The sequence below is a fragment of the Pseudochaenichthys georgianus genome, chromosome 12 (genome assembly GCF_902827115.2).
Source record: "Pseudochaenichthys georgianus chromosome 12, fPseGeo1.2, whole genome shotgun sequence".
Classification (NCBI taxonomy): domain Eukaryota; kingdom Metazoa; phylum Chordata; class Actinopteri; order Perciformes; family Channichthyidae; genus Pseudochaenichthys; species Pseudochaenichthys georgianus.
Window position 1 is genome coordinate 2,977,002 of NC_047514.1, and position 23,943 is coordinate 3,000,944.

Here is a 23,943-nt window from a genome sequence, read left to right on the forward strand (position 1 = left end):
TTATTTCACTTTAAAGACACATTGTTTTGTCTTATTTTATAATTTACACTGGTCCAACATACTTTTGAAAAACACAGACTTCCATAACTGTAGGATCTTAAAAATAAAGGTATATTTAGAGATCTAAAATGTATTGAAATGATTCATTAACACGTTATTTGTTATCATAACTTTTGATTCATAACTAATAATTGGCAAAATAGTTCATAAGTCTTTATATAATAAAACAGAGCCAAGTCGAAGTATTTTATTTGATTGATTTAATTTTGTATGATTGAAGATTTTCTCTTCTCATTTTTATTCCGGACAAGCCTCGATACCGACAACATGGACCTGCTCATTAGCACAGCGTCTGGCCCCCACCTCACATTCAGTCATCGTCTTGGCAACGCTGTCATCACTGGTTTTGGTGCAAAGGGGGGCGGAGTCTGCCGGGCAGTCTGTCACGTTCTGACACACGCATTTCGATTCTAGAATTGAAATAAAAAACAATTATATAATGATGCAGTTACACCACATGTTAAAGAATTAAATTAATCTTTTGAACATTATTCCTATCGCTTCCTGAAATCAGGAAATTACATCGCTAATAACTGAGCAAAAGTACACCCAGTCAGCCGATTGAGTCATAAACTCGCAGGTTTTACTTAATTGGCAGAAAATGATGGTGAATGGTAAATTATTACCCGATATCCATGACAGTTTACAGACCTACTTAATGATTCAATGACATAGTATTCATGAGATGTTGCTAATGTTCAATTATGCTAATTAGAAACTCTTTGGCTAATGCATAAGAGTTTGTATTTTTGGAGCCATCCAACGATAGTTTTTGGGCTGCCAAACAAATAATCTTTTAGTCCAAAATTATTATCTTTCCCACTATTGACGTTCAGGATAATGGGCCTTTAGAATAATCGGATGGCATTTTAACCGTAACAATTTTCCGACTTTTTCTTTATGCAATTTCTTTTTAAATTAGTGACTTTCAGATTTTTCAGTGCAACTTTTCAGGGCCAATGTTTTCTTCTTCAGTTAAAGTATGTTTGTCATTGTCCTGAACCCATTATAGACGTATTGTCCCAACAAACTTGATGTACAGATTAGTACTATATTAATATCCATGTCAAAACAACAACAATAAGGTCCAAGATGTAATAAATAGGATTTACTTACCCTGACAAGCTGTCCCTGGTTTGCAGTCCTCACAGGACAGGGACAGCTCTTGTGGCACGTCACAGTCTGTCGCTAACTCGAAACTCCGCCCCAAGCAGCGCAGCGCTCCGAGCTGACAAAGACTGAGTACTCGGGTTCGGCTTGAACCGAGTCTGGCACACAGCTGCAGAGAAGTCCTAATGTGGGCAATAGAGGAAAACAATCGTTACATATATTTTCTACGTAGTTCTAAAAAAAGCCTTTCCCTGTGCATGACAATAATATGATTATCAAAAATAATACTTACGAGCACTGAGATGGCATTTTACACACACACTCAGTTTTTCCTACGTTCTCCCAAAGCTTACATTTCAGGCCAGGTGGAGGAGTGGGGCCTGAGAGCACTGAGGAGAAAATATAGAGGTAAACTGGATTCAATATTTGACTGACATGCACAATTCCATTCCAAATAAATTAAAATGTTGCTTCAAAACAGATCAGGGTTGCAGTAAAACATAATTATTTAATTGTATTTATGCTCCCAGGGGCAAAAGCTGCAAGCAAACAGATGTATATTTACACTTTCACATTGAACCTGAGAGTTAATGCAATGTACCTGCTTTACAATGAGCGCTGGCCGGTGATGGAGACCACTGCAGACTGGAACTGCACATGATCTCTGACACCTCCTCCGTGTCCAGCACCGACCCCACAGGACAGGACAGGGACAATCTGTGTCCAATCTGATAGGCTGCCTCGATAGGGGTGGCTATGATGTCACTGTTGAGTAGAGGAAACCCACATGTTGCACCTGAGATGGGAGGAGGGGAACGTTTAGCAAGAAGAACTGAGGACATAACACAGCACTGGGATTTCTAGAGGTGCATAAAAGGGACACGTAGAACATCTTTAGACATTTTTAATCTTCATCTTAATCCACATTGGCGTACAAATAAAAAAGGAGTGACAGACAAAAATGCTGACTGTCTAATGGCAACCATGACAGTTGAAAATACTCCATTTTGGTTGAGTTAGTAAGGACTAGCTAAAAGGACTACATTTGGCAATGAGTCTGCCCTTTTTAGTTAATCTGGGGTTTAGGGCCTTGAAAAACATCTCAGTAACTATCAGATGGATTTGGTGCCTACAAAATCCCAACTTTCTTTATTGAATCGTTTAAAGTAAAGTCGTTTCTGAGATATATCGCTAATAAACTAATAATACAGCCAGATACATAACCTCCCTGACATAGTGAAAGACGTACTTTTACAAACCGGCGATTCAGTCCTCCACTTCTGGGTTTCAGTGCATTGAGCCACAGCGCCTCCCATAAGGTAATAACCGTCAATGCAGGAGTATTGCACTCTGTTTCCAACCAGGTAAAAGTCCCTGGGATTCTGAGAAAATAAAACTCCAGTTTATTTATAATACAGTAACTGGAACAACCTTTTTTAAACAGCATAAATCAAGCAAACTCACCTCAATATATCCGTTCCTGAGGTTTGGGGGCGCTCCACATGTCTTTGGTGGAGTCACTGCAGGGAGATCGAAGCACTGAGGCTCCATCGTCCTGCACACAAAAAGTTGACACCACCTTTTGCGAATTGTATTGCATAATTAGGGTATTTAATGTGTAGACTGGCTCTACAGTGCCTCACTATCACCTCTAGAGCAGTGTTTCTCAAACTTTTTCATACCAAGGACCACTTAACCAATACAAAAAACACTCGCGGACCACCTAACTCCACAAATATCTAAAAACACATCGTTGTTTACAAATCGCCTGAAAATGGTACAAACAAGTGGCCACATGTGTGATGAAGGTGTTTATCTGGGCTATATCTTGCAATCGAAAGTGAAACTTAAGCTCCCTCCATTGCGGAGATATTCCCGCGAGAGTGCGGAAAACTTAAATTAATTAATTCATTTCAAATGTGAAATGTTACCAATATACTCACGGACCACTAGGGGGCGCTCACGGACCACCAGTGGTCCGCGGACCACACTTTGAGAAGCATTGCTCTAGAGCAATACGTGGGAAAACAAGAGAGGACGGGCCAGTGCAAGTTAGCTATCATGCTAACTTAAGTAGATATGTTAAGAAGACATAGACATCTTTGACATAACATCCACACTGTACACTCTCCACTTGTTGATAATGTTCTTTTGATAATGTATATTATGGCATATCTTACACATTAAACCACTTACTGTATGTGTATAATCAAATTAAGGATATTAAGTCTTAAATCTTCTGTTATATTATGAAAACCAAGTGAGAAAATCTATGGGTTTGCTTTGGGGTCATATATTTGGGATACACCCTGTTTCCCACAAGTTCCTGTGCATAAACTTACTGTAAGTACCGGATGTCTGGGTCCTCACAAGGCTTCTCTTCCGACCACTCTCCGATGCAGTGCTGGCCATTCCTGGGGGCGGGGTTTTCGCATCTTCGGGTCCTTCTCTTTTTACTTCCCAAGCAGGTTCCCCAGGAAGACCAGCAGGTCCAGCTGCCATCGATCACACCTGAGAGAAAAAATAAACATTATCTTATGCTGTTCTTTCATTGATTGGACTGCATGGTAACATAAACGTACATGTTTACCCTTTTTTTCCGGGTAAATCTTTGTTTGTTTGTTCTTATGCAACCTTTGAAAGATTATGTTTCGATTTAGAAGTGCTTTGTGTCACTATTGTTTCTAATACTATCAGTGACATGTATCTTGTGATATTTGATCCCAAACTCATTTCAAGTTCTGTGTACCTGGTTGTTCACCAATCACAGCTCCCTGTTCACAGGCGTGGCCCGAGGTTCCCGGCCAGCAGGCACAGTGACACTCGGACCCCGTCAGCAGCGGCTTCCCGTTGTTCCGGCAGGGCCCGCAGTGACAGGGATGCTGCTCCGACAGGTACTCCTCCAAGGCTCTTTTCAGGTGGACTTTCTTTAAACCTGCACACTGCACTTCCTTCACCAGCTCATACAGAGGACGCAGCTGGAAAACAAGTGTACACTTTACAACTGTGCAAGTATAGAAAACATTTATTCACAGATAATGTACAAAACACGGGGCAACTCCTGATTCTGAAAACTAAAGCCAATGCGAAGTTTGTTAAAACTGCATTCTCTCTAATGGCCAACAGGGGAAGACTCAACTGGTTTAAAAGAGTGCTATTGTATATTCAAGTCCAAATATGGTTTTAAATAAGCTGGACTAATAGTAGTTATCCTGTTAGAAAAGGAAAGGTTATTTTTGTATTTTTTGACAGAGCATGCTTATTGTTTAAAAAAACGTATTCTTTCACACACAGTGACGTCACGAGCTACCCACAATGCAACACGCGCCATATATATATATATATATAAATACGCCATTTTCCTGGAGGTGCAAATATCCTGGAAGTGCAAATATAAACAGCTAGCTAAGGTAGCCAGGCAGAGCGCACTAGGTTTTTTTTCTGAATTAACGACCGAAGAAATCGCTGCATGTCTTCGGATTACATCTCTGGACTTGAGGGGTGTGCTTTAGGTCGTTACCAGCGTAAACTAGAGCTGTGTGGGTTGTCGGATTGCCCTTACAGACTGCCTGCAGATGGAAAAACGACAGTGGCCTTCGTCGATTTTGGCTGCATCTACGTCTAATTTCTGGAAACACCAGGTGAATACCCCACTTGTCACAATAATATTATCATGCCATTGCATATATGTGGTATTTTAGAGTTGACTAGATATTGATTAAGGCAATAGACTATGATATTCAGTACAGGAAGCTGAACAACACCTCGACGGTGTACGGCTGCTTGCACCTCGCGTAAAACGGCGGATACCGGAAGTACGGTGTCGCGCTCGGCCCAATACCCGTATGTGTGTGTGAAAGAATGTCAAATTTGAATGTTAATCCTACCAGTATGTTCTACTTAAATTGCAGACGCGCCATGCTGAAATTACAAAATTGACAGGAGCAGCAACATAATCAAAGGGAGGTGGGATTTGGTGAAGGGTCAGTTAAGCTCGATCAACTAATCAAACAATAATTAATAAACATCCAGATGACAGCTGACAACCAGCTGTGTACCAGCTCACTGTCATACCTTCATGTCTATGACTTCGGGGAAGTCTTTGACAGACGAGGCCCAGTTGTCATAGATTTCTCCGTTAGCTTCTGGGTTATCAAGATCCAGGAGAGCCAAAGCGCCCGTCAAAGCCATATCTCCCCCAAACACTTTGACCTTGATGGGCATGTTGTTTACTTTGTTTCCTGAAGGCAAAAGGCAAAAGAGATTTCAATCCAACTTGACAAAATGTATTTGCATAACTGTGTTCTTTGACACTTCAGGGCCAACATTTAAATAAGGATTTCCTGTTACTTACCGTGACTGGAGGATAAGGATTGTGTCAGTTTTTCACAGGTTGTCGTGACTTTCTTTCTAAATAAACGGCGTTTCACCTTTCTCCAACACCTCTGGTAGTCTATATTTGTTGTACCTTTACACAAACAAGACAGGAGCAAAATATTCAGAAATGTTCTGATGGGAACCTTTTAACGCAAGAAAACAAATCCCAAAAGTCCAAGACTTCTAGATTTGTAAGGCACTCTTAAAAGTGAGGTTTTAATTAAGCTCTTACTTGTTGAATTGAGTGCCTGACGGTCTATCTCCAACAAGGCTTGGTATTCGCCTCCGAGTTTGCCCTCAGAAAGGTAATGTGTGCCGTATATCTCGAACAGCTGGCGGTAAGCAGAGTAGTCATACGTGTACGGCAGCGAGGACAGGGCCTTCCAGAAACCTTCAGCCAGAGTCAGATACTGAGGCGCAGAGTTTTGGAACTGGGCCAGCTCCACTTTATTCTTCAGGATTATATATTTGTAGGCCTGGACGATTGACACCAAAACACCAAGAAGTCATTATTTGTATACTTCTACATACACCTGTAAAGGTCCCCTATTATACTGTTTTTCATCAATATATTACAGGTCTCAGATATATACATAACATGTCTCTGAAGTGTTTGGCTCCAAACACCAAACAGATCATTGCAGCATTACCCATAACCCCCTCTGTTCCAGCCCTGTTTCCAAAGTGCTGATTCTCTGTCTGTTACTTCAGATGAAAATAAGGAGCCCCTCCCCACGCCCCTCTGAGAGAGATTTGGTTAAAAAGAATTCAATGGTGCTCTAGGAGGAGATTCAGGCGATAAGGGGGGGGGGGGGTTACCTTGGTTGCTGATTGGCTAATGGTTACACGAGCCAAAAAAAATCGTTATGACATCATGAAGTGGCCAAAATCTGATCAGCTCATTTTCAGACAGGTTTTTATAGAAATGGATCAGGACAAAAAGCGAGCGAATCTTTTTTCCTGAAACTTTCAGAATCTCTTTCCACATGTTGATGTAGAAGAGACATGAAGAAGAGGGGACACATGTTGATGTAGAAGAGACATGAAGAAGAGGGGACACATGTTGATGTAGAAGAGACATGAAGAAGAGGGGACACATGTTGATGTAGAAGAGACATGAAGAAGAGGGGACACATGTTGATGTAGAAGAGACATGAAGAAGAGGGGACACATGTTGATGTAGAAGAGACATGAAGAAGAGGGGACACATGTTGATGTAGAAGAGACATGAAGAAGAGGGGACACATGTTGATGTAGAAGAGACATGAAGAAGAGGGGACACATGTTGATGTAGAAGAGACATGAAGAAGAGGGGACACGTGTTGATGTAGAAGAGACATGAAGAAGTGGATTTTGCACAATAGGTGAATAATAGGTTTAAAGGTCACAAAGCCCAAGAAGAGCCATGTCAATGGTTTCCCTCTGAAGAAGTTTTGTCAGTACCTTATTGTCAGTGAGCTCTTTGTGGAAACTGCGACGGTCGTGTCCCACCAAGGCGTTGGCCTGGATGTGCTGCATGTAGGACCAGGAGCTCTCGTAGGATTCATCGCTGTCTTCATTTTCTACAGTCACCTGCAGCACAAACAGAGTTCAGCAGTTGGTTTCATTAGCGTAGCTGCTGAGAGCTTATTGTGCCATATTGTTTGCCATGCTCGCTGCTAGTCCTTAGGGATGTATGACAAGACAAATCTGATGATCCTATAGAATATGATTACCGTACTTTTCGGACTATAAGCCGCGACTTTTCCCCCATTTTTTTTGTACAGCTAACGGCCACTAGGGAACCTCCTAAATCTATGGATTTTACAGGTAAAATTAACCACCTTTAACCTTATGGGCTCTAGGACCGGTCCGCGCCCGCCACCTCTAAGCGGCGGGAAAAGAGTGAGACAGGTAGCGCGCCAAAGTAAAAGTGGAACCGAGAGACAGAACGAGAGCAAGACAGACGGACAATTTAGCTGCTGCGGCTTATATGCAGGTGCGCTTTATAGTCCGAAAAGTACGGTAATTGCCTTAGATAAAACTACCTAACTGTATATACAGCAGGTACAAACTAATCATCTATATCAGTTAAAGGGGCCCATTATGCTTTTTGGGGTTTTCCCTTTTCCTGTAGAGTGTTCTACAGGTTGTTATAATACACCGGAATAATAATACATTACATTTATAAATAAGGTGTAGAATGTCTACTTCAGTTGGATGATAAAAGACGCATTCAATTATTAATTCACAGTGTAATACTTTATATCTAAAATCATATCGGCTCCTTATCTGTGAACATAAACACTCACCTTGAAGTTGTACCTGAGGATGTTATGTGGCAGTCGGTAAGAGACTTGATGGTCCCCACTGAACACCTTCCGGCACTGCCCTCCGAAGCTCAGAGTGTTGATCACACCTGCTCTCAGTTTGCCTGTTAACACGTTGTACCTGTCAGGAATGAATTAATGAACTCTTATTAAGTAGATCTGTGATTCTAACCCTTTTTTTAAGGGACACTTTGTTTTTTGAAGTACACTGACCACCTTGGATTAAGTGACGTGTTTTAACAGAAACAAATGAAACTCCCCGGGAAACGTCCTTGTGGATGTTAAGACCCCAATGTTCGGAGCCAATGTATATAGGCAACAATTTCACCCCAAATATGACGATTACAAGCCTATATCACGCTCATGTTCATGTTGTTGGAGTTGAATCTACTCACCCTCTGCCTGTGACACTGGAGTTTGGAGGCGTTTTGTCGAGGTCACATGAGTACTGGCTGTTGTCTCCATCACAGTTCCTCTCATCCAGACCATCCTCACAGTCCTGGTCTCCGTTGCACACCAGAGACTGGCTGATACACTGACCTGCGTTGCGTAATGTTTACAATAAAGACAATTTATTCTACAATACATAATTTTTAAAAAACATGTGAAAAGTTACCTCTATTATAATATTGGTAAAGTCTTGCTGAATATAAGAAAGTGTAAGAAAGTATTGCAACAACTGAGACAATCTGGTAAGACCCTGAGCAAAACCTAACCAAAATATTAGCATTCCTGGGCATATTTAAATTAATGGTAATGTTTTGTTAACTGAAATTAGTTTTTGGGTTTTATGAAATAAAAAAACTAATACTAAGAAGGGGATAAAGTTCTAAGGTAAAAACATGAAGAAGATGTGGATAGCAAACCATAGATAACAAGATACCCAAGCATTCTTTATTGAATGAGACGTAGAAACATGTTCAGTGTAGTAATAAAACAAGAGATACATTGAGTCATTCTGTCATAGACTTCTATAAAATCTGCCCTTTTAAGGCGCCCCCTGTTGGCCCTTTGAAAGAATGCATATTTAGAGCATGACTGCACTTTGGCCCCCCATAGGCCAATTAAAAAATGCAGGTTAGAGTCACTTCCACATTTAGCTAAATACAAGCAGAGTTGGGTGTAACGCATTACTTTGTAACTTTGCGTTACTTTGTAGCGCGTTACTGTATTAATATTACTTTTGTCGGTAGGAGTAGTGTAACGCGCTACTTTTATAATTCAGTAATCACACTACAGTTACTAACATTGCCCCGACACGCGTTACTTCTTTACTTACTAAAATCAGTCATAATCAAACCTCAACAAACACCTGCAAAGAACACATGCTAAGGTGAAGCTAACGCACAGCTATTTGTTGTTTGTTTATATCACGTATTCAGTTCTTCTTCTCTGTTTTCCGGTTGTTGCCTGTTTTGAATGACGAATACACACTACCGCCGCCTGCTGGTAAGGAGAGTTATTGCCACTCACGCATGTGCGTGCTCGGCTGAAGTCTTTGCGGTGTCTGGTTCCAGTGCAACACATGACCAACACGCAGGAGAACACGCCGACGCAACAGCGTGAGCAGAGATAGACTGCGCAAAATATACAGATAGCAGGAGACAGAGGGCAGCCCCAGTCAGATAGGAAAACATTCAGGATCTGGATCAGTCTTATGCGACAATGGAAACTGAGAACATTTGAAACTTTAGCAGTCTGCGTGATCTGCCTGCAGGGAGGGGCGGGCCGGCCCTGCGAGTAAAGTAACGAGTAAAGTAACGAGTAAAGTAACGAGTAAAGTAACGAGTTACTTTATGTAGAGAGTAACGAAGTAGTGTAATATATTACTTTTTTTTAAAGTAATATGTATATGTATTATATTACTTTTTTTTAGTAACGACCCCATCTCTGAAGACAAGATGTCACAACATACCAGAGGTACAGCGGAACCGGTCTCCACAGCCTGTTGCCAGGGGACATCCTTTCTTTGAGACACATGGCTGTGCTTGTGTGGCTTCTCCTGAACATGGCGCACCCCCAAATTGGGCGTACACCTCCACATGGCGGGTCCGCACCTAAGAGAGGAAAACCATTAACATGAAATCATTTTTTGTTTCTTGTGACATCACTTTATTTCCCAATGTTTTGCAACTTACTGCCGTGAAGCTTTTCTCAGAGTCACTAAATTGTGTGTTTTTTCTACATGGAAGCAGACACTTTTTGATTAAAACATCTACTATAAACATACAATTACGTTTTTCAAAGTTTCGAGGGAACCTGTCTGCATAACCTACCACACAACATGAATTGAGAGCCTTCCCCCAAGTTCAGAAAGTCATGCCAGGTTAAATCAATAATATGATGCAGCAAATATTACGTAATTGATCACAATATGCTTGCTAGGGTAAATTATAAATCTGCGCAAATAGTATTACACACGTTATTATTACACAAGTTGAGCCAGTTTTTCAATGGAGAAATGAATGAAAGTAGGCCACGTTGATAATAAGAGCTCATTGTAGGCTACATTTAAAGTTGAATTTACCCTGTGTTTGATTGGTAAGATGTATGAAATTGTATCACCATTTGTATGATTACTTTTCCTTTCAACATGTTAAAAAAAAAATCCATTAAATCGAAATTTATATTACAAATATTTGAAAAACTAAGCTTGTATTTGGTTTGTTATTTATTGTTTATAGTTACCTTTAAGATGTGTTGTAGGTATGCCCAGGTTTGAACAGGTATGCCCAGGTTTGAACCGTGGTTCAATGTACCCCCTGACCTGGATCAACTTACCCCTACACTGGGGCAAGTTGAGCCACAAGACTTTTTTTTTTTAAGAAGTAATATTTTCACTGCCCTAGATCAAATATTAATTATTATCATTGCCATTGATAGGAGACGCGGGGCATAAACAGAAGGGCAACCATGGCAACCATGCTCGGGGGTCTTCTTCGCTGCTTTTGGTGTATTTTGTGGCAGAAGTACAGCCACTTACAGGCCCGGCATATGTACTACAGCGTCTCAAGCGCTTTCGAGCGGTCTCCTGTGGAAGTACAACGCCACTTACAGGCACTACAGCGTCTCCAGAGCGTTCTCGTGTGAACGGAAGACTTTTTTGATATCGTATTCGGTTCGTTTGCGTTTTGTATGCGTTTGCATGTAAATGGGGTCTGAAATTAAAACCTATACTTAAGGATTTTTGGTTTAAAGTACCTTTGTCCTGGAGCAGCCATCACACTCTGACCACTCTCCATAAGACCCCCATCTGCAGTCAACATGCTGACAGCTAATAGAGAAAGACATGGACAATATAAAACAATATTCATGTTATATTTGTCGAATGAACAGAAAAGTATTCATCCATTTTTTTTTTTTTAAAGCTGCAATCTTGGGTCCCAGGAATGTTGATATGGTGGAGAAGAGAGACATTGTTCCACTATTAATACATTACTGTACAAGCGATAATATTGCAGTAAGATGTTAGGACAGTTGTGTGTACACCTACCATACAGGACATATAAGGACGACCAACAATGCAAAAGAAGACAGAACTGCAACCAAATCCATCTGTACACCGAAAACAGGAAATCTGTTAGCTCAATTCAGTTTGCTCTACATTGATTATGTAGAGCAAACTGATATACTCTAATTAACAGACGTTAGTTCATAGTGAGTGGTGACAGTATGAATTTATGTATTACTATCAATTAGAAAGGGATAACAGAAATACAAATTGTAGTGTAGATAAACTCAGAGACAGTTTTAAGGTTACTGACATATAAACACTGTCCATTTGTCGATATCATTGTATCATAAATAATAAATGTGTGGTTTACAGTACCTTCATGATGTGCTTCTCAGAATATGGTCCTCTTGTCTGATCCACTATAAAACACTGGTTATATAATCAGCAGAGTGCAGAGTATTCAACACAACCCCGAATACCGGAATTCCCAAGCTGAAGAAACTCTAATCTGTACAGCCAGATTTGTAACGCCTCTGGGTCATGAACACAGACCCAGTGTTCTTTTCCACAGCTTCAGTCCAAGGCCAGAGACAGTGCTCTTTTATCTCAAACTATGACTTTATTTCCAGTAACACTATTCATAAGCCCGTTTGCTTTGAGTGCTGAAGTGTACAAAAAGAATAGTTAGGAAATCTGTTCTTTTGTGAAAGCAGTCACATTTGGCATGTGACAGTTGCTTCATAGTTGTTTACGTAGGATATCAATATAAGTCAGGAAGATTTGGGTTCACAAAATTCCCCCATGTGGCCCATATTTGAATGCATTTGGCTCTGTTGCTCTGTGCACAAAATACATGTTTCTTATTAGAGTTATAAAATAAATTCATCTTTTTTATTGTTTTTCAAAATTGGACTTTTTTACTTTTAAATACAAGTAAAATCATTATGAAAAGCCCAAACAGCATCAAGTAAGATGTCCAGAGGAATATAATAAAATAGACGGGAACTTGGAACGCACAGACCTCTGCCAAGGCCAAATGCCAAGGCCAAATGCCTTATCTCGCAATGCTGACAAAAACTGAAAAATAACTAATGTGTCCAGCCCCTTGTTACTTTTCTAAACAAAACAACAGTGATATCCTCCCCGTCCATCTTTTCTGAAAATAAAGCAGTTCTCTGTTTGCTTTACAAAGTCCATTGTGAACAAAGACTGCTTAAAGGAAGTGGACCTAGTCACCATGACGTCACCTATTGGTTTGTGCTCTACAGTTTCAAAGCCTGGAGCTTAGCGTATTGGCTGTTTTATTCTAAATAGACACAATCCACATAATGCTATATTGAATAAGATTTGAAACGAGTGATTGAGATCATTAACTCGTCAGGAAAATGTTCAGTAGGTTAATAAATCAAGGGAGAAGTAGAGTCATTTTCTCATAACTTCTTTTAATTGAACCATAGGTGTGGCTCCCTGTGGCCATTTGAAATAATTTACTTTTAGGGCACTTCCACATTGGCCACACTTTTCAGAAATGGATGTTTACTTTAAGTTATCATGCAGTTTGTTTAGAAAAGGACAAACATCACCAAAGGCAGCTACACCTTAATCTTACCCAATACAAATCCCACCACCTGATGACTGATCGCTCTGATATGGTTGTAGCCGTGAGCCGCAACAGGCCTGGATACGAATAAGTTGTGGTTGTTATCTAGTCATTTCTTATGTTGGGTTCAGCCGCAAGGCAAGGCACGTTTATTTATGGAGCACCTTTCCGCACAGGGCAACCCAAAGTGCTTTACAAAATAAGACAAAAGACATTTAAAAACAATATACAGATGAAGCACATTATAAAAAGGCATTTTAAAAACAAGCAATTAAAAAGCAAAGAAACAAAATTCAACACAACAGGTATAAAATACATGGATAAAAAAGCCATATGCAGTTAACATGTGAACAACTCATCCGAATGCAGTGTCAAAAAGAAACGTTTTTAGTCTCGATTTAAAATATCCACAGTTGCAGCTGACCTGCAGGATTCAGCAAGACATGACACTGCATATTAAGGATGAATACAGACAGTGTGTGGAGACGCCTTCGTTCCTTTCTGGTGTTGGGACATTCACACTTTTCCCTCTGGCGGTGGGTGTGGTCGGTCGGGAATGTTGTTTTGCAAATTGCAATCTCAGAAGATCCAGCTTGCAGCTTCTTTGTATGATTTAGTTGTATTTGAACTTTGCTTTTGCTGTTAATGTTGTGCACCGAGAGAAATGCTAGAGAGGTTCATGTTGTTTTATGTTTGTTTTCTCACTCACCGTTTATCTCTCATTCCAGGCTTCCTGATTGTTTTCACCTGGCATCCTTTCTGTGTCTCCTGTGCTCATCAGCGTCAGTCCCGCCCCTGATTGTTCACACCTGTTTGTCATTGTCATGTGGTTAAATGTCCCTGTCTCCCAGTGTTCCTCGTCAGTTCGTATTGTTTCTTGCTATGGTCAGGTCTATGCTCCTTGTGCTCTTGGAAAAAGTTTGATTCCGCACTACGTGAGCGCTTTAATTTTTTGTTCTCTGTTTTGTCATCTCGGCTAGAGATTTGAAAGTTACCTTTTTTGTTGTTCAATGCTGTATTTGGAAAATAAAGTCTTACAAATACTTTACCTCTGTCTCCCGGGTCGTGCAATTGGCTCCTACAATCCTAAGTGTCTGAGTTCGTATAGTTAATAATTACATTAACTAAGTAAACAACAATGCTAACTTCACTATTTACCAAGCACCTTTACCGTTAATACAGTGTGTCCTGTCTTTATGCTTGTAGATGCAATGTGACAGGTCTACCATTGGTTAAGTCCAGGCCTTGTGCCGTAAGACAAATATGCTGTTTATTCAGCTCTCATCCTTCTTTGAAGGTCAAGAAGTGGGTTGTTCATACACTGGAATACTTTGAGAGTTAACAGGAACACATGTCCGCAGCAGTGCAAAGGGTTCAAGGCTTACTTGTCATTTTGCCACACAGGATTGCTCAACAAAATGCAGCTTAGTCCAGTGTTTCTCAAACTTTTTCATACCAAGGACCACTTAACCAATACAAAAACACTCGCGGACCACCTAACTCCACAAATATCCAAAAACACATCGTTTTTTACAAATCGCCTGAAAATTGTACAAACAAGTGGCAATATGTGTGGTGAAGGTGCTTATCTGGGCTATATCATGCAATCGAATGTGAAACTTAAGCTCGTTCCATTGCGGAGATATTCCCGCGAGAGTGCGAAAAACTTAAATAAATGTATTTATTTCAAATGTGAAATTGTACCAATATACTCACGGACCACTAGGGGGCGCCCACGGACCACCAGTGGTCCGCGGACCATACTTTGAGAAGCACTGGCTTAGTCCATTATGACACACACAAAACACATGACCCAACAGAACAACACTGAGGTTACGTACTGTAACCCAGCTTCTATGAGTATAGGCGCAGCCCTCTAAAGCTATCGCTATTGGGTAATCCCACTGCACGTGTGCAGCACTGACAGACTTAATCCACGCCCACCTATGACGTGGGCCCCACCTCCGGCCTCACTTCCGTATAAATAGGAAGATGGCCCGTCCAACTGCTCCCATACAAACAGCTTTTCTTCAGCTATTCGCGGAGCCAGTGGGGCCCGAACCTTAGAGGGCTGCGCCTATACTCATAGAAGCTGGGTTACAGTACGTAACCTCAGTCCTATTTCGTATGAGGCTTCGCCCTCTAAGGCTATCGCTATTGGGTTAAGGGCGAAGCAGGATGTAGTCCACGCCCCACTGGTCCGTCCGTAACCAGAAGCACAAAAACCCATCTACTCAATTAATAACCCATGCGAAAAAGAAAGGAGCATCACAGTCCCTAGAAATATAGCATTATTCCAAATGAATATTCTCTTTAAGGGAATGAAGGTCACCGCCCCGCGGGGTGTGACGCACCGGAGGAGAGCTGTCACTTTCTCCCCTCTCCACTGTGAGAGTCGCACTCTCATGCGGGCTGAGTTCAATTCCACTCCCAGTTAAAAAGATAACCTTGGAGGGACGAGGACAGCTCTTCTTCCAGTTGATAATGAAACCCAGGTTTGACAGATGAGATACAAACTGTATCGTCTGTAAGCCGCTTCCTCCCTTCCTGGAGCGAGCCAGCCACAGTCCAGGTAAAATAACACTCTCATCCCCATTCTGAGTAGCTGCTCCACCCACTTTGAAAAAGTGCGTGGAGCCAGGAATGAGAAACGCAGGAAATTCTGTGTTTCGGGATGATGGTTACGTGGAGGTAAGCATCCTTCAGGACTATGGATGTGCACCTCCCTGGTGAACACTCCAGCACCCGTTTGATCGTCAGCATGGGAAAAGGCCATTCCCTTGTTGGACACTGACAGATCGAGGATGGGTCTCATTCCCCCCGCCCCGTCTCCTTCGGGACCAGAAAATAGCGGGAGTAAAAAACCCTGATTTTCTTCCCCATGAGGAACCCTGGAAAAAAGCTTCCTTTTAACAAGAGTTCCTGCCGCTCTGCACGGAGCGCGAGACACTGTTCCCGGGATGACAGGGTTCCCTGTATCCCGAAGAACTGCGGGGGGGGAGAGGCGAACTGCAGAGACTACCCTCTGCCCATCCGCCTGCTCATCCATCTGTCCATCAGACACACGCGCCGCCACCCTGAGTACCATCCAGTACTCTGATAGCGCCGGGTGTACATTCTCTGGATGTGCTGTGGTTGGTAACAAACCATGCCAGAGCCCTCCACACGCTGCATTTCACACAGGCTCTCAATATGTCGCCGTTTAGGAGAAGACTCGTAAACTGCACATTCACGCTCAACACCACTAAGGGATGAGCGGAGGTGTGTGCAGTGCTGTCCACACGAGGCGTAATAATGGCCCTCCGTGGGCTTATTACGACCGTGGGTAGGAGGTACGTCTGAGACAGAGGAAAAATCCGTGCTGCCTAAACCCAAAAAGTTTAAAGGTAGACGGATTGAATAGTAATAATAATAATAATAATTTTAATTTATATAGCGCATTTCACGAAACCCAAGGACGCTTTAACAATGGGAAGTAACAAAACAAAAGGTAATAATCATCATACAGAGCAATAGCAGGAATAAGTGACTGTATATTAGTTGAGGCCAAAGGCCTGAGTGAACAGATGGTGTTTGAGGTGTTTTTTGAAGGTGTCCAGAGTGTCTGCATTCCTGATTGCAGAGGGCAGAGAATTCCAGAGGGTGGGGGCTGCGACACTGAAGGCTCTGTTGCCAAATGTTTCAGCTTGGAGCGCTGGATGGAGAGCAGCCCTTTGTCAGAGGACCGCAGGTGACGAGAGGGGGTGTAGGGCTGAAGGAGGTCAGAGATGTATGGAGGGGCTAGGGAGTGGAGAGATTTGTAGGTTAGCAGGAGGAGTTTGTACTGGATGCGTGACTTGACCGGGAGCCAGTGAAGGTGGATGAGGGTAGGGGTGATGTGTTGCCAGGGCTTAGTGTGGGTGAGGAGCCTGGCTGCAGAGTTCTGGACGTACTGGAGCCTGTCCAGGGCTTTGCTGGTGACCCCGAACAGAACTCCATTGCAGTAGTCCAGACGAGAGGAGATGAAGGTATGAATTCATGTTTCTGCAACGGGGTCGGGGGAGAGAGGGCCGGAGTCTGGAGATGTTTCGTAGGTGAAAGAAAGCAGTTTGACAGTAGACCTGATGTGGTAGTTGAAGGTGAGGCTAGAGTCCAGAGTGACGCCCAGGCTGGCGAACCTCAGGGGAAGGGTGGATGGATCCGCCATCGATGGTGAGGAGCAATCTCCAACCTTCCGGAGCAGTGTTTTTGGGGCCACAACCAGGGCTCTCGACTAACTTTTTTCCCCATCCTCCCGGAACCGTCCCGAAATACAATCCAAGCCGTCCCGAAATTAATTGTGGACCGTCCCGATTTTTTTTTTTTAATTTGTATACATTATCATTAGTTAAAATCATTCAAAGTGATCTTTAACATAAATAAAACATCATACAAATCATTAGATGATTATTCATAAACCTTTTATTTTAGTAAATCATTCAATCACATAAACAAAGGCCAAATATATTTAAAACAAACACACAACGAGACAATTACTCATTTGTTATTAATATTGAATCCAATCAAGTCCCATCCAATTCTCAAAAAAAATCCAACACTGTGTCCTGAAGACAGAACCCCAGAGTACCACTAACCAGGATGACAGTCTGTAACACAGTCAGGAGACCTTTCCAAACGGCCCCGCCCCCTCGCACATAGACGGGACAGAGAGATCTCATCTGGATTGGAAAGCCTCGAAAATATATCATAGACGCATGTTTTAGTCTTATTGCATATTAGAAACGGAGTTGGTGAAACTAAAACTGCGATATAATGTGTATGTAGCAATAATACATATGACCATATCTTTTTGAAAGTCTCTCTGTACCGATAAAAAGTCTGATAACGTCGGAGTTTAAACGTTACCAACGACTGTCTTTATATTCCGGCCCGGGGCCCGTTTAATAACCGGGGGCTCGGTACCCATCCCTACATGGGGAGAGGCGCAGCATATTGCTAAGGACTAAATACGATGGAGGGTTCTCATCTCAGCCTTATTACTCATAGGGATGAAGAGGAGTAAGTAAATAAAGAGGCCGGCGCTCCAGGGTCTGGTTCTGCTGTGCGTTTTTGTGATGTAACGGTAAAACATTCAGAATTCCTCCACGGGATGCCATTGTCATTGTACAACACTCAACCTGCGAAATACACACACTCAGTACATAGATAGACCCAGAGCCATATTATATTAATCTGCTAGACCATAGAGAGCGCGAATTTGCGGACGCAGGAATTCGCGGGCACAGCCAGCTGGGCGGCTGGCTGATAGCCAGCAGCACAGCAGTGGCTACATGTGTGTGTATTTCGCGGGTTGCTAAATGTTTTGTGCGTGTGGTGTGTGCGTGTGTGTTTAGGTTTAATAACTGTGTTGCTACACAAAACGTGCAGTCGGTTTCATTTTCATCGCCGTTTGTAATAGAGTTAGCAGGATATTTTTATTTTAACTCTCGTCCCAAATTCATCCCAAAATTATTTTTTATCCTCCCCGACACTATTTTTTCGACGACGGGACGTCCTTAAGCTCGAGCCCTGGCCACAACCATGAGCTCTGTTTTGTATTGTTGAGTTTAAGTAGATTTTTTGACATCCAGGCTTGGATGTCGCTGAGGGCAGTTGACAAGTGACAGTGGGGGTAGCTGGGATGATGGATTGGTACTGATGTAGAGTTGGGTGTCGTCGCATAGGAGTGGGAAGTTGAGACCATGTCGGCGGATGATTTCACCGAGGGGGAGCATGTAGATGTTGAATAGAAGGGGGCCGAGCACTGAACCTTGCGGCACACCTTGGTTCACAGGGGCTGGGGGAGAGCTGAATTTTCCGATGGTCACAAACTGTTGCCTATTAGAGAGGTAGGAATGGACCAGGAGAGGGCTGTACCAGAGAGGCCAAGGTAGAACGGATAGGCGGTTGAGTAGGATAGTGTGGAGGACTGTGTCGAATGCGGCGGAGATGTCCAGGAGGATGAGGATGCTGACGAGGCCTGAATCGGCGGCTTATGAGGAGGGTCATTGGTTATTTTAAATAGAGGGCCGTCTCTGTGCTGTGGTTGGATCTGAAGCCTGATTGGAAGGGTTCGTAGAGCTCATGGTCGGACATATGATGGTGGAGTTGGGCAGTAACTGCTCTTTCCATGATCTTGCTAAGAAAAGGAAGGTTGGGGTCCTCGGGGTCCAGACCAGGTTTTTGATGATGGGGGTGACAGCTGCTATCTTGAGGATGGCGGGAACCTTGCCTGATTCCAGGGAGGAGTTGATGATTTTAACAATGGTGGAGCAGAGAATGGGTAGGCAAGTTTTGACCAGGGCAGAGGGCATGGGGTCGAGGGAGCAGGTTGTAGCCTTAGCTTTTGAGACAAGTTTTGTAACCTGTGTGGCATCCACTGGTGCAAAGGAGGTGAGACAACATTGAGGCAGGTGTTGAGTTGAGCGAACACTGACTGGAGGTGGTGTGGCATGTGGATGGGATGGGGCAGAGGCCCTGGAGTTCCTGGTGGATGGAGTTGACTTTGTCCTCAAAGAAGTCAAGGAACCTCAGTAAGCCCTGCTGTTTTATTAACCGATAAGTTAAAAAACCCAGCCGGCTTAGGCAGCGAGCCATGCTGCCAAGTAACCAATAGGCTATTGGCAGCCGGTTTAACCGGGGAGCCTTGCTGCATATTATATTCCATCTGTCCATTGAACATACGCGCCGCCACTCAGTGCGCCAACCTGCTCTGGATGTGCTGTGGTTGTCATGGTGACGAGCCACGCCAGAGCCCTCCAGACTCTGCACTTCACACAGGCTCTCATTATGTCCACTGTAACACATTTTCCTGTCAAACAACAGTAAAGCGCCGGCAGTCTCTTCACAGACGCCTGCACTTCACTGCCATACCACAGTATTCGTACTGTGAAATGATTTACAGCCTTTCTCATTAACAGTAAAATACCGGCAGCAGAGACGCCAGCAATACACTGAAATTATACAGTATTCATACTGTTGGACAATTTCAGTTTATCACTGAAAAAATTAAATAATTCACAGTAACATTCTGGTTAGGGGGCTGCCAGTAGATTAGTGCCGAAAATCGGCTGAAAAATAACAGTAATTGCTTACAGTGTTAAACCGGACACCGAGGTGCGTTCACGCTCAACACCCCTAAGGGGTGAGCGGAGCCGTGTGCAGTGCTGTCCTCACTGTAATAATGGCACTCGTGGGCTCATTACCGTGTGTAGGAGGTAGGTTTAGGACAGAGGAGAAAAACCGAGCTGCCTAAAAACCAATAGGTTTTAAAGACAGCCTATTTATACAGCGAGCCATGCTGCCTATAACCGACAGGTTAGGGGCGGCCGGCTTACCCGGTGGGCCTTGCTGCTTATTATTATTCATCTGTCCATCGAACACACGCGTCGCCATTCTGAGTAATATTCTGAGAGCGCGCAACATGCTCTGGATGTGCTGTGGTTGTCATGGTGACGAGCCACGTCAGAGGGGGCCTGCACACGCTGCATCTCACACCGGCTCTCATCCTGTCTCTGTTTAGGAGAAGGCTCGTAAACTGGACATTGAGGCGAATTCACGCTCAACCCTGCTGAGGGATGAGCGGAGGTGTGTGCAGTGCTATTCACACAGTGCGTAATAACAGCCCTGGGCTCGTGACGACCGTCTGTAGTAGGCACATCTGGGACAGAGGAAAAAAACCGTGCTGCCTGCTAACCGACAGGTTAGGAGCATCAGGTTTAAACTTCAAGCCTTGCTGTCTAATAACCGCCCGGTTAAATACAGCTGGCTTGCGCCACGAGCCCTGCTGCCTGCTGACTGACAGGTTACAGCCGGCTCTTGCACCTCCACATGCTGTATTGCACAGCGGCTCTCATCATGTCGCCGTTAGGAGAAGGCTCGTAAACCGGACATTGAGGCGCGTTCACGTTCAAAACCCGCTTGAGGAATGAACGGTGTGTGGAGGCATATCTGTGACATAGGAAACAAGTCTGTGCTGTCTAATCAACCGCCAGGTTTTAAAGACAGCCGGTTTGTGCCGCGAGCCCTGTTGCCTAATAACCGACAGGCTATGAGGCAGCCGCTTATGTCATCCGGAGGAGAGCTCTCCTGAACCGGGGGAACGGGGAGATCTCATTAGGAGGCTGCCTTTCCGATGATCTACGGGAGTTCCTGGAGAATACCGCCTATACGGCAGAGCCTAGATGGCGGATAGTGTCAGCCCGGCAACCTATAGGCTCGGCTGCCGGGCTGACACCGGGCCCCGCCCTGTCTCCCCCGTCCGGAGGAGAGGGAGGATGGGGCCGGGGGAACCACATAGTGATCCGTGAATGGAGGGGAAGGAGTCGCCTGACTGCTGCCCGCCACTCGGATCCAATAATCAAGGGCTTGGCCAATCATCCCCGGCCGCAGCCGCGAGAGCGTTCGCTCTCTGCTGTCTGCGGGCCAGAGGAAGACGGACACAATGAGTGCACGACACCTGGGGATTAAGAGCCGCGTTTGCGTGCTCCAATCCCCGGCAGGACTCACCTCGTCTGTGTAAAGCCGCTTCCTCCCTGGAGCGAGCCAGCCACAGCCGGTCGTAATTCATATGTCGGCTAACCCCGAGAACCCCGAGCCCCGCCCTGTCTCCCCCGTCCGGAGGAGAGGGAGAATGGGGCCAGGGGGAAATGTTTGCTTTCTAGTAAACAGCTCTGAAAAGAGCTTGTGCCTGTACAGTGCTTCTGCAACGGAGTGCTGAAGAAAAATGGGAGCAGTTGGACGGGCCATCTTCCTATTTATACGGAAGTGAGGCCGGAGGTGGGGCCCACGTCATAGGTGGGCGTGGATTAAGTCTGTCAGTGCTGCACACGTGCAGTGGGATTACCCAATAGCGATAGCCTTAGAGGGCGAAGCCTCATATGAAATAGAACCGCAGTAGTAGAAGTGCATTCCTGAAGTGCATTTTTTTTAATTGTAGGTCTGGCTCACTGACTTGCTGAATTCAGATGCAAAATAATCTCTTCTTCTAAAGCTGTCAAACTGTAGTCAAAAGTTGTGGGGTTATAATGACACGGAAAATAGTTATATGATTGAACTTTTAAAACATGTTGGGGTTTTTTAGGACCGTTTCTAATATGTATAGGCCGCATGTAACAGACTTGTAAGAGACTAGCTGGCGAACATACAGTAGGTGGGCATTGAGAAGTTAAAGAGACCAATACTTCTCTCAGGAGTTTCATGCTAGTGTAAGTATTGCAATTACATATATCATGAGGCCGGAAACACAACTCCAACTGTATCCTAATGTCTGTCCTTGTCTGCTGGTATGTAAATAGACGACAGTTTATATCATAGTGACTTTAAGAATTGTTTTGACAGCTTGTTCCCACCACACTGCCACTATGACATGAGTGTGTGACTGCATGTGTCTCTGCCTGCATGTGTGCTATGCAAAGCATGTGGAAATTGTGTGGGTGGTCCTCACAGGCTGTCAAAAACAAGTTACTGAACCTGACCTGTAAAGTGACTCCCAGGCTGTGGAAATAACGCGCTAAACATAGTTCCGTAATATGTCAAAAGACTAGTAACTAAAGTGAAAATATAAGTACTTTGAACATTTCCTCTATGTGGACTGAATTTCCTCCAATCTATTTCACAATGACACAACACAATAGACAATATTGAACTTTTTTTTAACCAACGTTACATTGTGCATTTTGTTACTTTGCAGATCTAGCAAAACTACTAATTTTTTACAAGATACTATTTTGAATGCTGGACTTCTTCTTCTACTTCTAGTTATTTAGGATGATGGACTTATGGACAAGCTTTAATGGAATGTTTACTCAAGTTCTGTACAATTTTGATTTGTTGTTTCTACCTTGAGTATTTCCATTAATGGGATTTTAGTAACCACTATTCTACATTCTACTACATTTCTTCCACATCACTTATTTTTCAGATTTAGATATCAATACAAAATGTATATATTTTGATATATTGCATAACATTTATATCGTCAAATGTGCTTTTTAAACTGTGTCACTTAAATCAATTGAAAGCTGTACACAACTAAAGCCATAGCATTTCAATTAAAAAAAAAAAAAAAATGCTATACAACAAAATATATAATAATAATAGAAAAACAAATAGAAAAAAAATGAATGCTGAATTACATGTATCTAATTTGACTTTGACTGGAGATCTGTTGGGCGTTATCCTGCAGTAGCCAGACACCACCAGCAGACGGCGACATTTCTCTCTTACTCGGGAACAACAGGGCTGCAGTCGGATAGTTTAAAAATCAGCTCCTAAGTTCTAACCCTATCGTCTATTCCTTGACCTCTGAGTGAAACGTCACGGGGTTAAGGGATAGTGGATAGGAGAATTCAAAAGGACTTAGGAGAAGAGACTGCGGTACTTTAGAGAATCCGAATGCACTTTCACTATCCGACGTGTTTATGATGCGCCAGCGGACGTCATTGTGTGCGTCTGCTGCTGTGGGGAAACTATGGAAACCACAGTTTTCTATACAGCGGACTACAACATGGATGTTTAATAAGAAGGAGGGACTACTGTGAACTCATCTGGAGACTCTGCACCGTGCTCTGATGCTGCTGCTTTGCTTTATGAACGTGGACAACAGAGAAACATATTCCTCATGACCAAAGTTGGAATTGAAATAAAAAAGGAAAGTGAAACTTCTGCTCGTCTCCCTCTCCCTCCGGTCCACATTAATACAAATGATCCCAAAGATTGTATGAACTATGAAAAGATCTTAAAATCAATACAAATGTATTTATTATAAACGTTAGTCCTTAACATCTATCACTGTGTATATCACCATTCAAACATCTTTTAAAAGTTGAACAAACCCCACACAGCTCAGTGAAGACTGTGAAATGTTGACTTTATTTGATCATTTCAGTAAAAACTAACGTTCATATTTCTCTTTTTGATTATAATACTGATGAACGTTCAAAACAAAGCACTTTGGCAACTTACCACCTATGTTTTAAAATGCTTAATAAGCACCGTAACTTTCATGATATCAT

The 23,943-nt window shown here is 43.1% G+C and overlaps 1 protein-coding gene across 1 annotated transcript; it reads right to left on the reverse strand.

Annotated features, from left to right (window-relative positions):
- Nucleotides 1-243: 243 nt before the first annotated feature.
- On the reverse strand, nt 244-11,909 carry c7b (complement component 7b). The gene is made up of 18 exons (XM_034095850.2): nt 11,686-11,909; nt 11,350-11,411; nt 11,058-11,130; nt 9,772-9,913; nt 8,252-8,396; nt 7,839-7,977; nt 6,991-7,119; nt 5,780-6,023; nt 5,525-5,638; nt 5,245-5,411; nt 3,920-4,148; nt 3,513-3,681; nt 2,635-2,725; nt 2,420-2,552; nt 1,772-1,966; nt 1,463-1,559; nt 1,177-1,352; nt 244-470 (listed from the first exon to the last, which is right to left on the reverse strand). The coding sequence occupies exons 1-18, from the start codon at nt 11,689-11,691 to the stop codon at nt 298-300; spliced, it is 2,484 nt and encodes an 827-aa protein (XP_033951741.1). The 5' UTR covers nt 11,692-11,909; the 3' UTR covers nt 244-297.
- Between the last annotated feature and the right edge of the window lie 12,034 nt (nt 11,910-23,943).